The 15,540-nt window shown below is 40.9% G+C and overlaps 2 protein-coding genes across 4 annotated transcripts in view; one reads left to right on the plus strand and one right to left on the minus strand.

Moving 5' to 3' along the window:
• Positions 1 to 4,098, plus strand: part of LOC130568646 (IQ motif and SEC7 domain-containing protein 1) — a 61,032-nt gene extending 56,934 nt beyond the window's left edge. For all 3 annotated transcript variants that reach the window (XM_057357639.1, XM_057357640.1, XM_057357641.1), the window contains one exon: positions 435 to 4,098. In XM_057357639.1, the coding sequence (XP_057213622.1) occupies positions 435 to 1,643 (1,209 nt within the window). In that variant the 3' untranslated portion in view covers positions 1,644 to 4,098. The remainder of the gene's footprint in view (positions 1 to 434) is intronic.
• Positions 4,099 to 4,211: 113 nt separating this feature from the next.
• pdzd4 (PDZ domain containing 4) overlaps positions 4,212 to 15,540 on the minus strand; it is a 28,645-nt gene continuing 17,316 nt past the window's right edge. The window contains exons 3-8 of the mRNA XM_057357642.1: positions 14,192 to 14,481; positions 14,001 to 14,091; positions 13,281 to 13,379; positions 13,140 to 13,202; positions 12,298 to 12,399; positions 4,212 to 9,695 (exon numbers count right to left, since the gene is read on the minus strand). Coding sequence (XP_057213625.1) covers positions 7,785 to 9,695; positions 12,298 to 12,399; positions 13,140 to 13,202; positions 13,281 to 13,379; positions 14,001 to 14,091; positions 14,192 to 14,481 — 2,556 coding nt within the window. The 3' untranslated portion in view covers positions 4,212 to 7,784. The remainder of the gene's footprint in view (positions 9,696 to 12,297; positions 12,400 to 13,139; positions 13,203 to 13,280; positions 13,380 to 14,000; positions 14,092 to 14,191; positions 14,482 to 15,540) is intronic.

Below are 15,540 nucleotides of genomic sequence, written 5' to 3' on the forward strand. Positions count from 1 at the left end.
ACCCAAAAATGAAAATTCTGTCATTTACAAATTCCTTTGTTCTGCTGAAGACACAGGAAGATATTTGGAAGAATGTCAAATCTCATCCCCCATTGACTCCCATAGTATTTATTTTCCCTACTATGGCAGTAAATGGGGGATGAGATCTGACATTCTTTCAAATTTCTTCCTGTGTGTTCAGCAAAACAACGAACGTTATACTGGTTTGGAACAATCTGAGGGTGAGTAAATGATGACAGAATTTTCATTTTTGGGTTAAGTATCCCTTAATATTACTATCTAATGGATTGCCTTGTTTGTGGTCTTGACTAACATTCCACTGTGTTGTGGCTTGTGTATTGTGATACTGTCGCTATAATATTGTGTTAGTTGTAACTAGTAACAACTTAAAATAGAAAGTATCTCTGATCTGTCATGTTTGTGTGCACCGATAGGGATCCATCATTAACAGTCCTCAGCCACACCAACGCATTCCCATGGGGAGCGCTGTTCCCAGCTGCTATGGGCTGGAAGACTACCGGCCTCATCGCCCCATCCTGAGCCCCGGAGTAGGGGTGGGGGGTGGGCCGGGGCAGCTTCACAATGCCGTAGGGAACATGGGGGGAATTCCTGGCATCGGCGATCAAGGTGGGGGACCGGGGAGCAGTTCAGGAGGGAGCAATTCAGGTTCCTTCCTGGGCTCCCTGTTTGGCAGCAAACGTGCCAAACCTCCACCTCCCCTTATACCCCCCGGGCCACATTACCCGGCCCCCGTGCCGCCTCCTACTACAGGCGGACCGCCGCCTCCATCCCCCTCCGCCCTCAGTCAGTCAGACCCCGGTGGGCCGTCCAAAATCCAAGCGCTGCACGCCCAGTACTGTCACAACAACTTTGGTCAGCCTCCGCCCCCGTACCACCATCATCATCGATATCACATGCAGGCATCCATCCCAGGCCATTTGCCCGCTACCCACTATACGCTTCAACGAGGGTCCCTCCCCAGGCGCGGACCGCCCGCTCCTTCTCACGCCCAGCTCCAGCAGCAACTATCCCATCAGACTATGCAGCAAGCCCGCTACGGCAATATGGCCTGCACCCCTCCGCCTCTGTCCCCACATTCGCCCCATTCCCCCATCGGCCCATTCAGCTTCTATCACGTACACCCCAACACCATACGCCTCGTGCGTACACCCGGTCCTTCCGGCAAGCTTCCACTCACCCTGTCTCATTCTCAACCCCACCCACACGCCCACTCCCACGTTCTCTCTCATATCCACAGCCATCCCGGCCACGCCCACAGCCCCCACCCCTTAATACATCACTCCGCCCATCAACCTCACTTCATCTTCTCCCCTCCCCCTCAGGCGCCATCCGCCATCACCGCTCGCCACATACCCCAGGGCGCCACCCACTACATACCACAGTACCCGCCCCTTTCCTCCATCCCGCCCCCTCCTCTGCACTCACCGTTACCCCCTCCGTCCTCCCCACATACACCCCTCACTCCTCTCACCCCGCTCTCCCCGCTGGCCCCGCAGCTTCCCGGGCCCATGGGGGCCCAGCCGGGCGGCCCAGGGGGTGGAGGAGGAGGCGGAGCCACCAACAGCAGCACAGGCGGCAGCTCCAAATCCAAACCTATCAACCGCATCAGCACGGTGGTGTGAGGGTGAGCCGCAGTAGAGGGCGCAGGGTCAGAGTCCCAACGCAGACGAGCCGAAGCCCAGGCAAGAGGAAGCAAACCCTACTCAGCCTCTGTTACTTCCACATACGCTTTCCTCATGTGTAGAGCCTCAAGATGTCGCAGGGGAGCGGGATCCTGGCCAGCTACATGGTCACTGTTAGCCTGAACGGCGAAACACACTTGCTGTGTCGGGATCTAATCTACGACTGAAGTTCTGAGAAGCCAAAAGTGATGAAGACGTAAAGCAGAGTAAAAGTGTTTTTGAAAGTTTACGTTGAATTGGATGTGCATCTCTGCCGAAGGTTGAGCTTACAAGAAGAAAGGGGGTGCCAATGTAAATCAAACTCAGATTCTGGATTTAAAGAGACCAAATTTGACTATATATAGTGAAAAGGTGTGCCGTAAGCTTTTTTAACGTCAAAAACTGAAGGAGCATGGACCAAACTGAACAGATGAGTGCAAAACCTACCAGAAACTGGGACTTGAACTGAACTTTTCATTCGTAGTCTTTTTAAGTTTTCATGCGTGTCAGATGACAATCATTCCAGAGTTAGTCAGAAAACGATTGATACATTCCTCAAAATTTCAAACTTATTTCTCATCTGAAATATACTGTTTAAAAGGACCAGCATGCACTTCAAGGGGATGCGACTTTTCTTTTGACTCGTGAGTGGATGAACAGGGTGTTTAATCATTGAGAAAGCTTCATTTAATGTATGCTGTGCAGTGAGAAAGGGACATTTTTGACATTTTGAAAATGATTTAAGCCAATCCTTGCTGAAAAGACCATTCTGTGCTGGTTTGTGCTGGTTTATGCTGGTGGTGATAGTGAACCGACATAGCCAGTCACTAACAAAACATGGTAACCCTTATGAAAGAAAACTATGTGGGAATATACTGGAAAATATAATGCAATATGTTAATCATACATTTCCATATTATATTTTTCCAATATATGAAAGTGGCAGTATTATTGTAATATACAGTATTAACAATGTATTATTTCAAATATTTATTAAATGATTTAATATATTGACAGTTCATATAAAGGAAAATATCTTTTCTTTGGTTAAGGGTAAGCTAGTTATAAAAACACTACAGTGACGTGCTAATCTTTTCAACAAGGATACTTGTGTAAAACATCTTTTTAGACCTCAGCTATGTCATGATGTGATTTGTGTTACCAGTTGAATGTGAGCCAGTTTTAAAAACGTTTGGGTAGATGTTTTGCTGTCTTTTGGTACTACTGTACATTAAGAAATATAATGAGTCTGGACTAATAGCCACCAATCACAAATCAGTACGTTTAACTCAGCACCACCTCTGCTGTTACCTCAGCTTGTGTACTTCCCATTTAATGTTAATGTTATTCTGTCTGTAACTATTTAATCAATCTCATCTGACCTATAAAACATTCATATTTGGCAATTCATCACATAACCTTAGTGCCTACAGTAAAGGTTTGTCATTGGAGGTTCGGGATCAATGCATCTGGATATTTTCTCTTGATCACCTTCGGATGAACTAGACAGAGTGCCACAGAATTCCTGAAATGAGTTCTGGATTTGGTTTTGTACAGCTTTAAAACAAGGCAGTAATAGTGTTAAACATTTAGAAGTTACTATTCAGAAACTGAATTTTAAAAGAACGTCTGACTATGGGTGATTTTATGAGTGAATTTATAACTACTATGATGTCAAATACTGCTCATCTAATTCTTGCTATTTTTGGTGTAAATGCAACTACTAATATGATACATGGATATGTTTTAGCAGAGTGCTGTGCTGGTTGTTTTATGAGAGCTTTTTTTTTTTTTAGAAAAGGCCGCAGGCTAGATTCCTGGTGTACGATTAATGTAATCGGACTGCTGATTTCAGGTTAATGTTTTGCAGCAAGGTTGTAAAACTATTATTTACGTGAAAAATGTATGATCCATGTAAATGTTGTTGTTGCCAGAAGCCATACACACTTACTTGAGCAACTTGCTCTTTTAATATTGTGAAACAATGCTGAGTTGCATGTCAGTGGCCACTTATTTTTATATGGAAGCGTTTAGGGGACCTATATGCACACACCTACACACTCATTCACAGTAAGATGCTGCCAAGGCATCTTTAAATGTAAAGATTTTGCTGAAGTTTCTGGTTTTGCACATACACAAGTTAAAGTTCATCAGTGCCTAGGATCCAGAGCATCATTACCATCTGCCACCCTCCAGAAACTCTACTTTTTTTCCCTTTCATCGACAACCAAAATTGTCCATTTTCTATATATATATATATTAACACAGAATTGTTCACAGTATTACATTAAAGATTTTTGTGTTGGCAGTTATTTTTATACTTACACAATATTAACCTTTTAGTGTCACAAGGCTCAAAAAGATCTTTTAAATTATGAATCCGTGCTGCTTGGCCCAGCCCTTTTTGTTTATTTTTTGGCCCAGTTCTCGTCATTGAGGTGATCGTTTGGATTCCAGGACTCCAGTACTTCAAATCTGCCTGTATTGCCAGTGGCTGGAAGAACCCATGAAGCAGTCATTACCTCATAATGAAAATTCTGTCATAATTTTTTCACCCTCCTGTCTTCTGAAACAAGTTATTTATAGCAGAATTTTCTGCTCTTTTCCAACACTGAAAGTAAATGGTGGCCATTGCTGTCAAGCAAGTCTCTCAAGGCAATATTTTTTAGAATAAATAATGATTTCAGTTTCTCGCATGAAAATCTTCATATGGCTTCAGAAGAGCTGCTACATAGAACACAAATTACACTTGATGGTATATGTAATACCTATGTAATGCTTTTTTGAAGTCTGGTAGTCTTTCCACTTTGCTCAGACATTTAGCAAAAATCCTGTATGGAAGTTTTATAAAGAAATACCCTCATACAGGTTTAAAATGACAAGAGGGTTAGTAAAATGTGAAAGTATTTTTATTTTTGAGTGTACTGTCTTTTTAAGGCCTTTTCCCATGTGTTTAATCATAAGCTGTGACATGATCTGAATCTTGAAGGCCATTCTCTTTCACGTTTTTTTTTCTATGCTATGGGTTTAGCTTCTCTGTAGCTCTAATGCTTTGCTCTTGTGCTTGTATTAACAGTTCCGAGTGCTTGGGCATGCTGAGCTCAAACACAGATACAGCAGAGATGTATGATGTAAAAAAATAAATTTAGTAGTTTTTTAAAGATGTGTGTTCCGGATTGTGGACACGCTAATGTCTTGCGCCACCGTGCCCCGTGTTGCATGTGTACCTGCACTTAGCTGAATGACGCTGTATAAACCTGAATGTATATATTAGCTGATATAAATATGCCATATTTACTCTGCACTGGACTTGGAAATCTATATGGAACTGGGCATGGGGACATGAACCATTGTTTACATTTTATGGACTCGGGGGGGGGACTTAGAACGAATTGTAATTGTAAAATTGTATCAGTATGTGTGTGTAAGAGCAGTTCCTATATTTAAGATTTAATTGTATGAGATTTTATTTGTATATATGTATGAGGTTTCAATGCAAAACACACATTCAGAGAAATTATGTGATAATTTATTGCTCTCATTCTATAAAACATGTTCTTGCTGTTGGAAAACCTTTTTATTATTATTTCAGAGATCAGACAATATTTTGTGACTACTTGTGTCTGCTGTTTCTGTCTTCTGGGGCCCGTTTCAGAAAGGAGGTTTAGTGAAAACTCTGAGTAAATTAACCCTGAAATGAGGGAAACTCTGGGTTTTCCGTTTCAGAATGTGAGGTGTGTCAAACCCGGGAAAGCGGGGTAACTCAAGCCTGTTTCTAAAGGAGAGGTAACTTATACTCAGAGTCAGTAACCATAGTAACTTACTCTGTGAACCTAACTTGGCCGGGAGCAGGTTTTCTTTGGTAAACCCAGAATTTATTTCGATCTCCTCCCCCTTTTAAAGCGCAAGTGGTGTACCTCATTCATTAATACAGTCATTCATGGCACACATTTTGATCACACAGAGACCATCTCAGTGACTTATATGTCATGTGCTTTTATAGAGGATTCATGAAGGGGCTGCATTAATTCATTGGAATGTACTTTGATTTCAGGAGAGCAATTTAGGACCCGAGTGGAATTTTGTCATTTCCCTGTACATTTTTATTAAAACTGTACCGTTTTTCTTTACAGTGAATTAGATATATCAAAATATATCTCATCCATCCTTACATCAGCCACCGTACGTGTATTACATCAGAGAGTAATTTTCTATGGATGATGAGAAATTACTTAATAAAGTGTATAAATAAAAAAAGTAATAATTACAGACATACACGAAGCGAGAAGGGTAATAAACAAGTCATTTTGATGTGCAGCCACTCCAACTGAAATCTGCTCAGAGCAGGGTTCGAACCGGCGATCAATCTAATTTTGCACGAGAGTCTGACATCACGACCTATTACACTCGTAACTAGAGCACTCATGGCGAGTGAGAACATACGATATTTAAATTAATTCTGTTGTTTCATTCAATTTAATGATTAATTTGTTTGTTTATTGGTAAATTTATTAATTTAAACATGTCACTTTCAGGACGTCAGTAAATCCACTATGCAGAGCGGTGCTTTCTGCCGCCATGTTGCTTTTTTTGGTGCCGTTGCCATGGTGAATCGTAATATCGGAGCTCCATTGATGATGGGTTTTTATAGTCGTGGTGCACGCTTAACCCAGGGTAAGCCTACCCAGAGTAAATTGAACTAACTCAAACTTTCTAATTTCTAAGTAAACCAACTCTTGAGTTCAAGGTTTAACCTAGGGTTGGTTGAACCTCCTTATTGAAACGGGCCCCAGGTCTATCTGCGTGCGTGCGTGCTGTGTCTTCAATCATCCCAACTTGATTTATATTAAGCATACAAACTGGTTTTATTTGTCTGAAATGTTATAGTTATACCATCAGCAATTGAAATAACCTCTCAATAATGCACATTAAACACTTTGTAAATATTACTATTGATATCAATCAACAGGTATTATTATGAGTATAACCATAAAGTTCTACATTCTAACAACAAGAGATAAATGTTAAATTATGCTGAAATCTTCTGGTCACATACAGCACATAGTATACACAGAAATAGAACATTCAGTGGAACTTCCACCAGTTCATTGTGTTTCTGGCAAGTTCATTAGAATCAAAATCATGCAAAATTCACCAACAGAAGGTAATGGTGAAAACGTTTAAGGCCATTTTTCTACAAAATCTTAATTTATCAAAGGACTCCAAACTCTAAATGTGCTGGAAATTTAAATACTCGTCCTTCGAGTCCATACATTAATAGTTCTTCTGTACATCATTGTGTGAACTATTTCAGGTTCCACGCTCTTAAAAACCGTATACTGTATTTTTATTACAAATGTACAATCACTTTTAATGTTGAAGCTGGTTAGATTTCAATGTTTGTGCTTCTATTTTTGCTGGTGGTTATGTGCTCTTTTTAGGTCACACATTCCTTTAAACGTTTCCCAATATTCACTCCAGAAAAAGTTTCGGGGAAAAGAGTTGCCGTACATTCAGGTTAAAAAGCAGATTAATGTTGCTTACATTTTCGTTTGTCACAAATAAGCAGTACAAATGTTCAGCACCATGTATAGGAAGTTTAACATGATTGTGTTTGCACTGGTTAAGCACTTAAAAGTTGGGATGCTATATCACAACAAATTATACAAAAGTTTGATGATATAAAATCACAAATGAGAATCACATTGTTGCTTGTCTTTTGTGCAGCTGTGATGACTTCCCACACAAGTAATGAGCAGATCTAACTAAAATGGTTATGTTTTATTTCAGCTTAATCCCATGCTTTGTGCTTGTTCATGCTGAGTCAACATTCATAATCTTCTGAGTGTCTTTTTCAGCCAGCCATGTGCTGTTTTCAGTTGATCAGTTTTTGATGCTATCATTTTTATAGACCTGAACACATTGGTAATCTTGTTTTGAGTCTGTGATATTCATTGATAAAGAAATTAAACAAACAAACACCATCAGCAGTTCTGCAGGCGATCAATAGTTTCTTGATATGTTAAGAAATATGAAGACCAAAGAGTCAGTTGAAAAGTATTCAAGAGACAACATTAAAGTTTTTCCTCCTCTGTTCACCTTTCAGACTGTTGTAACAGACAAAAGAGCATTATACACCTTCGTCCCATCCGGTGAGCGAGAACCATGTGACAGCAGCTCTTGAATGGTAATCCAGTTGTCCAATATGCGCCTGTTGCGTTTCTTAGAGCTCTTTTTCTTACTGAGCTCCAGGATCGACCCTGTTGTCTGACTCGTTTCTAGTTTGCTCTCTCTGCCCACGTCCACACCGTGATCTCGCAGATAATCTAAGCGACTCTGCATCATAAACTCCCTGCGTCTCCGCTGCTCGCGGGCTTTCAGCAACTGCTGTTTACGTTCTTCCTTGCTCCAGTAGCGCCCCATCTTCATTTCGCTCACGGCATCATCGTCCGTCGTCATGCCGCTGCGCTCTTCGCAGATCTTCATTGCCCGAGCCTTCAGGAGTCGGTCTCGGACGGGACGTTTGGCCACGTAGCGGGTCCCGTCACTTCTTATCTTTACCTTCCACTCCATGCGTGGCGAGGCGGGGGGAGTCGGCAGGGGTAAGGCGAGGGAGAGCTTCACTGGGCTGGGGTGAGCACCAAGGTTGCTGTTTCTATGGTTGATGGTGCCCTCGCGGTCGCTGCTGCCTACGGGTGCCTCGCTTTCTCCATCCACGGCTCTTTCCAAGGGCCCAAAGCTCTCTGAAAGTGATGATCCGAGGTGCATACAACTTTGATACCGTTCTGGAGGGAAGCAGTTGGAATGTCGACGGCGCGTGAAGTAAGGACTGGATTCTGCACTACGACCGCCGTTTCTTTCATGGCTGCTTATCCGAGAATTGCCACCATCTGGCAGTCGACGCACGGTCGCTTCTCGAGACAGCGAGAAGAACTTCTGATGAATAGCGCTGTTTGTTTGAAACTTCTTATAGCTGCTTGGTGAATATGAACTGGTGAGGCTTGCACGTCCTCTTTCACTCCAGTTGTGTCGATCTCTGTGTCTACTAAGCATTGGACTTGTGGACTCGTCTACCAAAGAAACAGGAAGTCGGTGCTCATTCACCATGGGTGTGCTCCTGCAACTCTCCCCTCCAGTGTTGTATGCGCTGGTGCTGTCCGAACGCTCTTTCTCGGGCAGTTCGTTGATGTCAGACAACCCGTGCAACGGAGAACCCTGTGGTTCGGCGGACGCCCTGCCAGATGTTTCCTCCTCCATGAGCCATGCTTTCAAACAGCGCTCTCTTAACTGTTGCATCTTCTGAGCCCTCAAAATATTCCGACACTTGAACTCAAGGTGCCTCATCTCCTCATCCAAAAGCGCCATCTCGTGCGGCGTTAAGCTCTCATTACAGTTCTCATTGAGGACTGCCTCCTCTTCCTTACCTCCGTCTTTCTCTTGGTTCTGCTGCTCCTCCTGCACCTTTTTCATCCTCTTCTCATATCGACACTTGATTTCCAGAAGCTCCTTGTACCTCTCGCATTCCTCTTCGGTTAAGCCTGGCATAATCATGCCACTGACGGGATCGTGAAGGTATCCGCCACCCACACTGCCGCAGTCCAGCGAGTCTGTACTGAGATGCAGTTCTCTGAGAGGAAAGAGAGGAGATGGAGTTTCGCTCCCCCCTCCTCCGCTCCTGCCAGGTCTGAACTTGCGCAGGCTGCCGGGCGTGTTGGTGGCGTTCGTGTTGGAGGTGCTGGTCTGCTCGTCGCCCAGAAGAATATCGTGCTCGGAGGACTCTTCGTTTTTTGTGCTCTCGTCGGTTCGGCCCACACCGCTGTCGAGCTCCTGGCTGTTGCTGAGGGCGGCCAGGATGAGCATGGGCCTGTCTTGATGTTCCTCAGGAATGCCTGCTTGGGTTCTCTGTTGGCGGATGTGATACAGGCCGGACAGGGGGGAGGTATTAAGGCTGTCCACACTCATCCCTACAGGTAATTCACAATCGAGCTCCTCAGGGTCCAGATGTGTTTCAGTCTAGAAGAGAGAGGGAAAGGTTCATGTTTTTCATAGTAAACTATGTGACCCTGTCTGTGAAAACCAGACTGAAGTCTCACAATCCAATTATGAGATAATGAGCATCCAAGTTTGATTTTTACTAATAATTTCATTATGATTTCAATTTTTGAGATGGCCTAGCTCTGTCAATATTAAAGACATCCAGATTATATTTTCACACAATGTTATTTACATTATGTAGAAAACAGAAAATAACAAAAAATGACTTTAGTTGGGTTTTCAAGGGCAGGTCACAAATATGATGATTTATGTGTAGGTCCCACAATTAACCATATTGGAAACAACGTCAATGACAAAAATAATAGGAGGGAGAAGGGAAATCTGGAAAATCAGTCCAGAACTAGTATTCCGCATCTCAAAAACAAGACATGCAGTTATACACTTCACCACAAGATGGTACTGTTGAAACAACGATAAATGTGTAACCACAATAAAAAAGCAGAGATCTTTATAAAACATGTAAGGAGTGTGGTCTTTTATAGGACTGTTTATATACTGCAGTAAACCCTCATATTTGAATGCTGAAAAAGCATATTGTAATGTAAAACATCTTAAGAGTTCATAAAATATGTGTTATAAAGAAAACCATTGAATAATATATCAGTATTAGCCATACATTTAATCTATATAACATGATCACTAAGAGTATATATTATGTATCATCAAACGGAAAAACACTGTACTTTTTAAATGATTAAATACTGTGTTGTCAAAGTTGAATTTTAATATTTTTTATTGGTTAGATATTTTCAAAACTCAGTGACAAACATACAGTAAAGGGTGACTAATAATAAAGATCAAAATTATGAAATGTGATGATATTTTTTTCATTTATTTACATATGTGTTTTCTAACATGCACAAGTCTATAATTGGTGATGTAGTTCAGCAGGTAGTTAAGGATACAGATTTATTGATGTATTGATGTGTATACCCCGAGTATGTTTGCCTGTGTTATCTGTACAATAATCAATTGCAATATTACTGGACTGTATCTCATACACGGCCAGCAATTCTGCAGCCCGTGACATTTCTCTGCACATCTCTGCCCTTTTCTCTTCATCTTCTTTTGATTTACTAAACCTTTTATCTTTCTCCCATACACACACACTGTCAGCTCCTCTACTTCTATCTCTGTCTCTTTCCATCTATTTCTCTCCAGATTTGACAGCTACCCTCGTTTCTAGTCTTCGGTCCATCATTAATCATTCTGTGTAGCTGGGAGGGTAGTTGCAGATGAGAATAAGAGACAAAATGGCCTCTTTTTGTTCTGATCTTGTTAGTGCTGTGCGTTGGCTGAAATGAGCTCCCTGTTTTATTCATTAGCTGGCGGCTGGGCTCATGATAGATGATTTTTGCCGGCTGCGCACAATAACCAACGGCCGTTTCTTAAATATCTCCACCGGTTCCCGAGAAATTGCAGCAAAATTGACACAGTTTCACAGTCGTAAATTTGGGAGTGCCATCTCAGGACTGCATATACAGCATAAACAGTTTCTAAATGAGTGGTGCAAGAGTCAAAACGCTATTAAATTTGAATTAAATGTAACATTAAATGTTAATTTGCTCCTTCTGACATAACTTAACTACCCCTAAGGGATAAGTGAGAGCTCAACACTTGTTATCCACAGTTTTACTGCATTTCACTGCATTACTTGTGCACTAGCAATACACCCATTTAATTTAAAGGGACAGTTCATCCAAAAATGAAAATTCTGTCATCATTTACTCACCCTCATGTTGTTTCAAATCTATACATTTCTTTGTTCTGTTGAACACAAAAGAAGATTTTTAGAATAATGTAGGAAACCAAATCGTTCTGGGGCACCATTGACTCCAATGGTAGTTTTGTTTCCTATATGGCAGTCAACGGTGCCCCAGAACTGTTCGGTTACTAACATTCTTTCCAAATATCTTCTTTTGTGTTTAGTGCAACAATAAAATGTATACAGGTTTGAAACAACTCAAGACTGAATAAATCATGCCAGAATTTGTATTTTTGGGTGAACTGTCCCTTAAACAGGAACAAATTATCTAATTTAGGAGAAAAACTGTATAGATGCTCAAGCCTTAAATGGAAACTCTCCTGTCATTGGATGTATGCTATAGCTTGATGGGTGCATATCTGTTTTTATGTTCTTGGAAGATCAGAACGAGCTTACTATGTAAAACACTCCTATTTGTCTATTCTGCCCTGAACCTCTTCGTTTCATCTTTCATTCAGACCGTTCGTCAAGTCCCATTTACACGTCTTTCTAATGGTGCACTTTTGTTCTGTAAAGCATCTCTCTCGCTCACTCTCCCTTATGGAATAGTGTTAATGGAACTGCCACATGATTGAGACGTTGAGTGATGGGAGCACTGTTTCCCTTCCTTCAGCAAAATAAGCCATTAATTTGAGGATATGTTGTCGATGGGGATTGAGTGGGTCCATTAACTTTGCATGCGCCACAAAAAGCCTGTTTGACGTGAGAGCATGTGCGTGCTTGATCGTACACTTAAGCTTGTGTGTGTGTGCGTGTGTGTGTGTGTGTGTGTGTGTGTAGGGTATTTGTCTTTACCTCTATCTCCGGTCTGGCCAGCAGTAATGAGAAGTTGGTGCTGTTCTCGCGGGTCAGAATGGCAACCGCTTCCTCTCTGTTCTGAACTTCAACCCCATTAATCTAATGTGGGACAGATAAAGACTTACAGTAGTTTTATTTCTTAATTAGGTTATTTTACAGGTTCACCCACCCATTACATTGTAATAGAAATAATGGTAAATGAGTTGGCTTTGGGTTCTCATTTCTGTTCTGTTGATCAATGACTTATTTCCTAGTGAGAAATATCGAAATATCCGTGAAAATAAGATTCTTATTAAGAAGCAAAAAGTTACATTTATTTTTAGGGGCAGATTTTTTTCAAAGCATCTGTTTACCATTATCATACGAAGTAAACAGTCAATATGTGACAGCTCACGATCAAATAATCCAATGACATTTTGAGGTCATGTTTCGTTGGCAGTTCTCAGCGGGGTATGCGTCATTGTCACATCAGACCCAGAATAAACTGAGAACTTGTTGAGACAGTGACACTTCAGGTTTGTCTCGAGAGTAATTACGTGGATGTGTTTAAAGTCACATCTGTAATCTATTTATAGGCTGATTGTCTCTAGGAATCCCTAAGCCTGCATCCCTTATGGACCATGACATAGTGATGACATCACTTCATCAGTGTCACAACAAATTCTGATCAACTAGCATAATGAACTATATTGCATAGTGAAAGAATTGTTTATTGTAATATATAATATAATACAATATAATATAATAAATGTAGTTGTTCATTAAACATTGCAGACTTTTACCAATATTGACCAAGTCCATCCGCCTATTGATTTAATATAGCATACCAAAAACCATACCTGCAATATTCTGTCACCCTTTCTGATTCTTCCATCTTTTGCTGCTATGCTGTTTGGATTTACCTAAGAATAAAGAACATTACATCCTTATAGGGTGTCAGACACTAAAAGCACTGCAAATTACTTCAAGTCGTTACTTACCTCCCCTATGTAGATGCCTTGGTCCTCTTCATCATCTGTGCGGTAGCAGACTGTTAGCCCCAATTTACCTTGCTGACTCGACTTATACAGCTCCACTTCCTGAAACAGAGAGAAAGATAGAACTGCTTATGAGGAAGAGAATAAACCTTCTGCTTTAAAGATGCACTAAGAAAGAAAAAGTCAGTCAAACCAAGGGTTGAATTCATTAAGTAAGTCCAAAACCTGGATCCTATTCGCTAACCAATAGTGTAATGAAGTGGTATGCATATTAAAATGAAGTCAAATGAAAAATGAAAATGAACACAAATATGCATGTTATCTTGTCTGTGTATGTTAGTTTTATTATAGATTGTGCCTTATTCACATAACTCATTTATCAACTGATGAAAAAATGTTACTGCCATGCACGTTTTCAACACTAAATTTCTTTAATTGTTTATTACTTAAATAACAAAAACAATGCATTGATTCCTAAGCCATGTGTCAACAATTTTTTATGGCTGATATTGGACAGCTGCATAAAAATATGATATTAATGACCACAGCGTTTTTCCAAATTTCTTTTATATGGCAGTTTCTTTGCAAACAACTGAAAAAATATGCTGACCTCAGGAAAATAGCTTTGTTGGACACACAGCCTTAGAGAATTCCCCTCTGAAAGTTAACAATATACAATTTTAAGGTGGTGATGTGTTTACAGTTAAAGAATTGTTGCATTACCTCATATTCCAGCTCTTCCCGTTGCTCCACTTCATGGGTGGCAACATTAAAGTAGTCATTTGTCTCATTATATTCCTGTCCCAGAGAACGGCTGAGAAAAAAGAGAGATGTTCCTTCAGCAGCATGTAATATTTGTTCAACCACTAAGTATGAGAACCTGTATAGAATCAAAGGATGGTAAATTCCCTTACAGATCATTGAGCAGGTATGGCTCCACCATCTGGGCGAGAGGAGGGGAGGGTGGGGGCATGGGTGATTCACTGCTGGGGTAAGATCCTCTGTCCCCACTCAGATAGTTCTGGAAGCTGATGTCAGTCTGGGTGCCATTGTCCATGCAGTCTGTGATAGCCATGAGGCGAGTTGTGCCAGCAGCCGTGCCCAATCTCCTTCTGTGACCCTTACGTACCACCTGAAGCAGCAAAGGGTCACGGGGCTTCCCATCTTTGTCCTGGGACAGGTGAGTTGTTCTTCTGCCTTTCAGCTACAGATGGAAGACAGGAGAGGTAGAGGAAGACCGAAAGCGACAGAAGATAATGCATACAATTAATGACAATTAGCACAAGCACTGAAAAAGATATTCTGACTATATTATGAATCAGGTGGGAAAAATGGGGGTGGGCCTGAGAAGAAAAGAGAGAATACATGATGAAGCAATACGAAATTAACATTAAAAGCAAAAAAGTGCAAGTGTAAGAAAAGTATGGGCTCTTTATCACATTTGTTCACATTAAGACAGCGCTCGACATTCAACTTGTAAAAGAAACGGCGAAGGAAAAACGTCACAATTAAGGGTATTATAAAGGTTGGGTATTATAAAACGCTGCATAATATGTACGTTTGCATCTTTGATCATTGATCACCGCAACGTTTCACACACGCCTTCAAACTGACCAACTAGAGACACAGAGACTAGCCAAGAAAGTATTTCACTTTAAAACTACCATAGGTAAGATATTGTTATGACTTCAGAGTCAGCGATACACAATGGTAAGTATTTTGAGTATGATTATCACAGTTCTGCCAGTGTTTACTACGTTTGTCTACTGCGGTCAAGCCAGCCGCGGTTTGAAAATACACGGTCAAGCCAGCCGCTGTTTAGGTTCAGATGCGCGCTTATTGAGTGGTTTACGGTACATTACGGGAACACCGCTTGTAAAGCTTTATTTAAATGTAGATGATCCGCGTCTCTTGTCAATAACATATTTCTTGTTTTACGTTTAGAATATCTCGTTTTTGTCGTAATTTATGCAGGTTTTTTTCTCCGAATGTTTGCATTATGATTGCTGTAACGTTATATTGTGAAACCAATGTCTCTGTCTGTATCTTAAATATGTATTATTTTAATGCCTTCTAGACCTTTGTCCTGCAAATAAAACTGTTTATGCAGTTTGCAATTACAGTACCCATGGATTTGAACAGATTTAATTACAGTATGTTTTTTGAAAGCATTTTGTTTGAAAAATATTATTCCAATATAATTGACTATACAAACATTATTTCTCATAAGTAGAAAAAACTGATGGTGGGTTTCTATAGGGGC

Source organism: Triplophysa rosa, linkage group LG17 (assembly GCF_024868665.1).
Source record: "Triplophysa rosa linkage group LG17, Trosa_1v2, whole genome shotgun sequence".
Taxonomy (NCBI): domain Eukaryota; kingdom Metazoa; phylum Chordata; class Actinopteri; order Cypriniformes; family Nemacheilidae; genus Triplophysa; species Triplophysa rosa.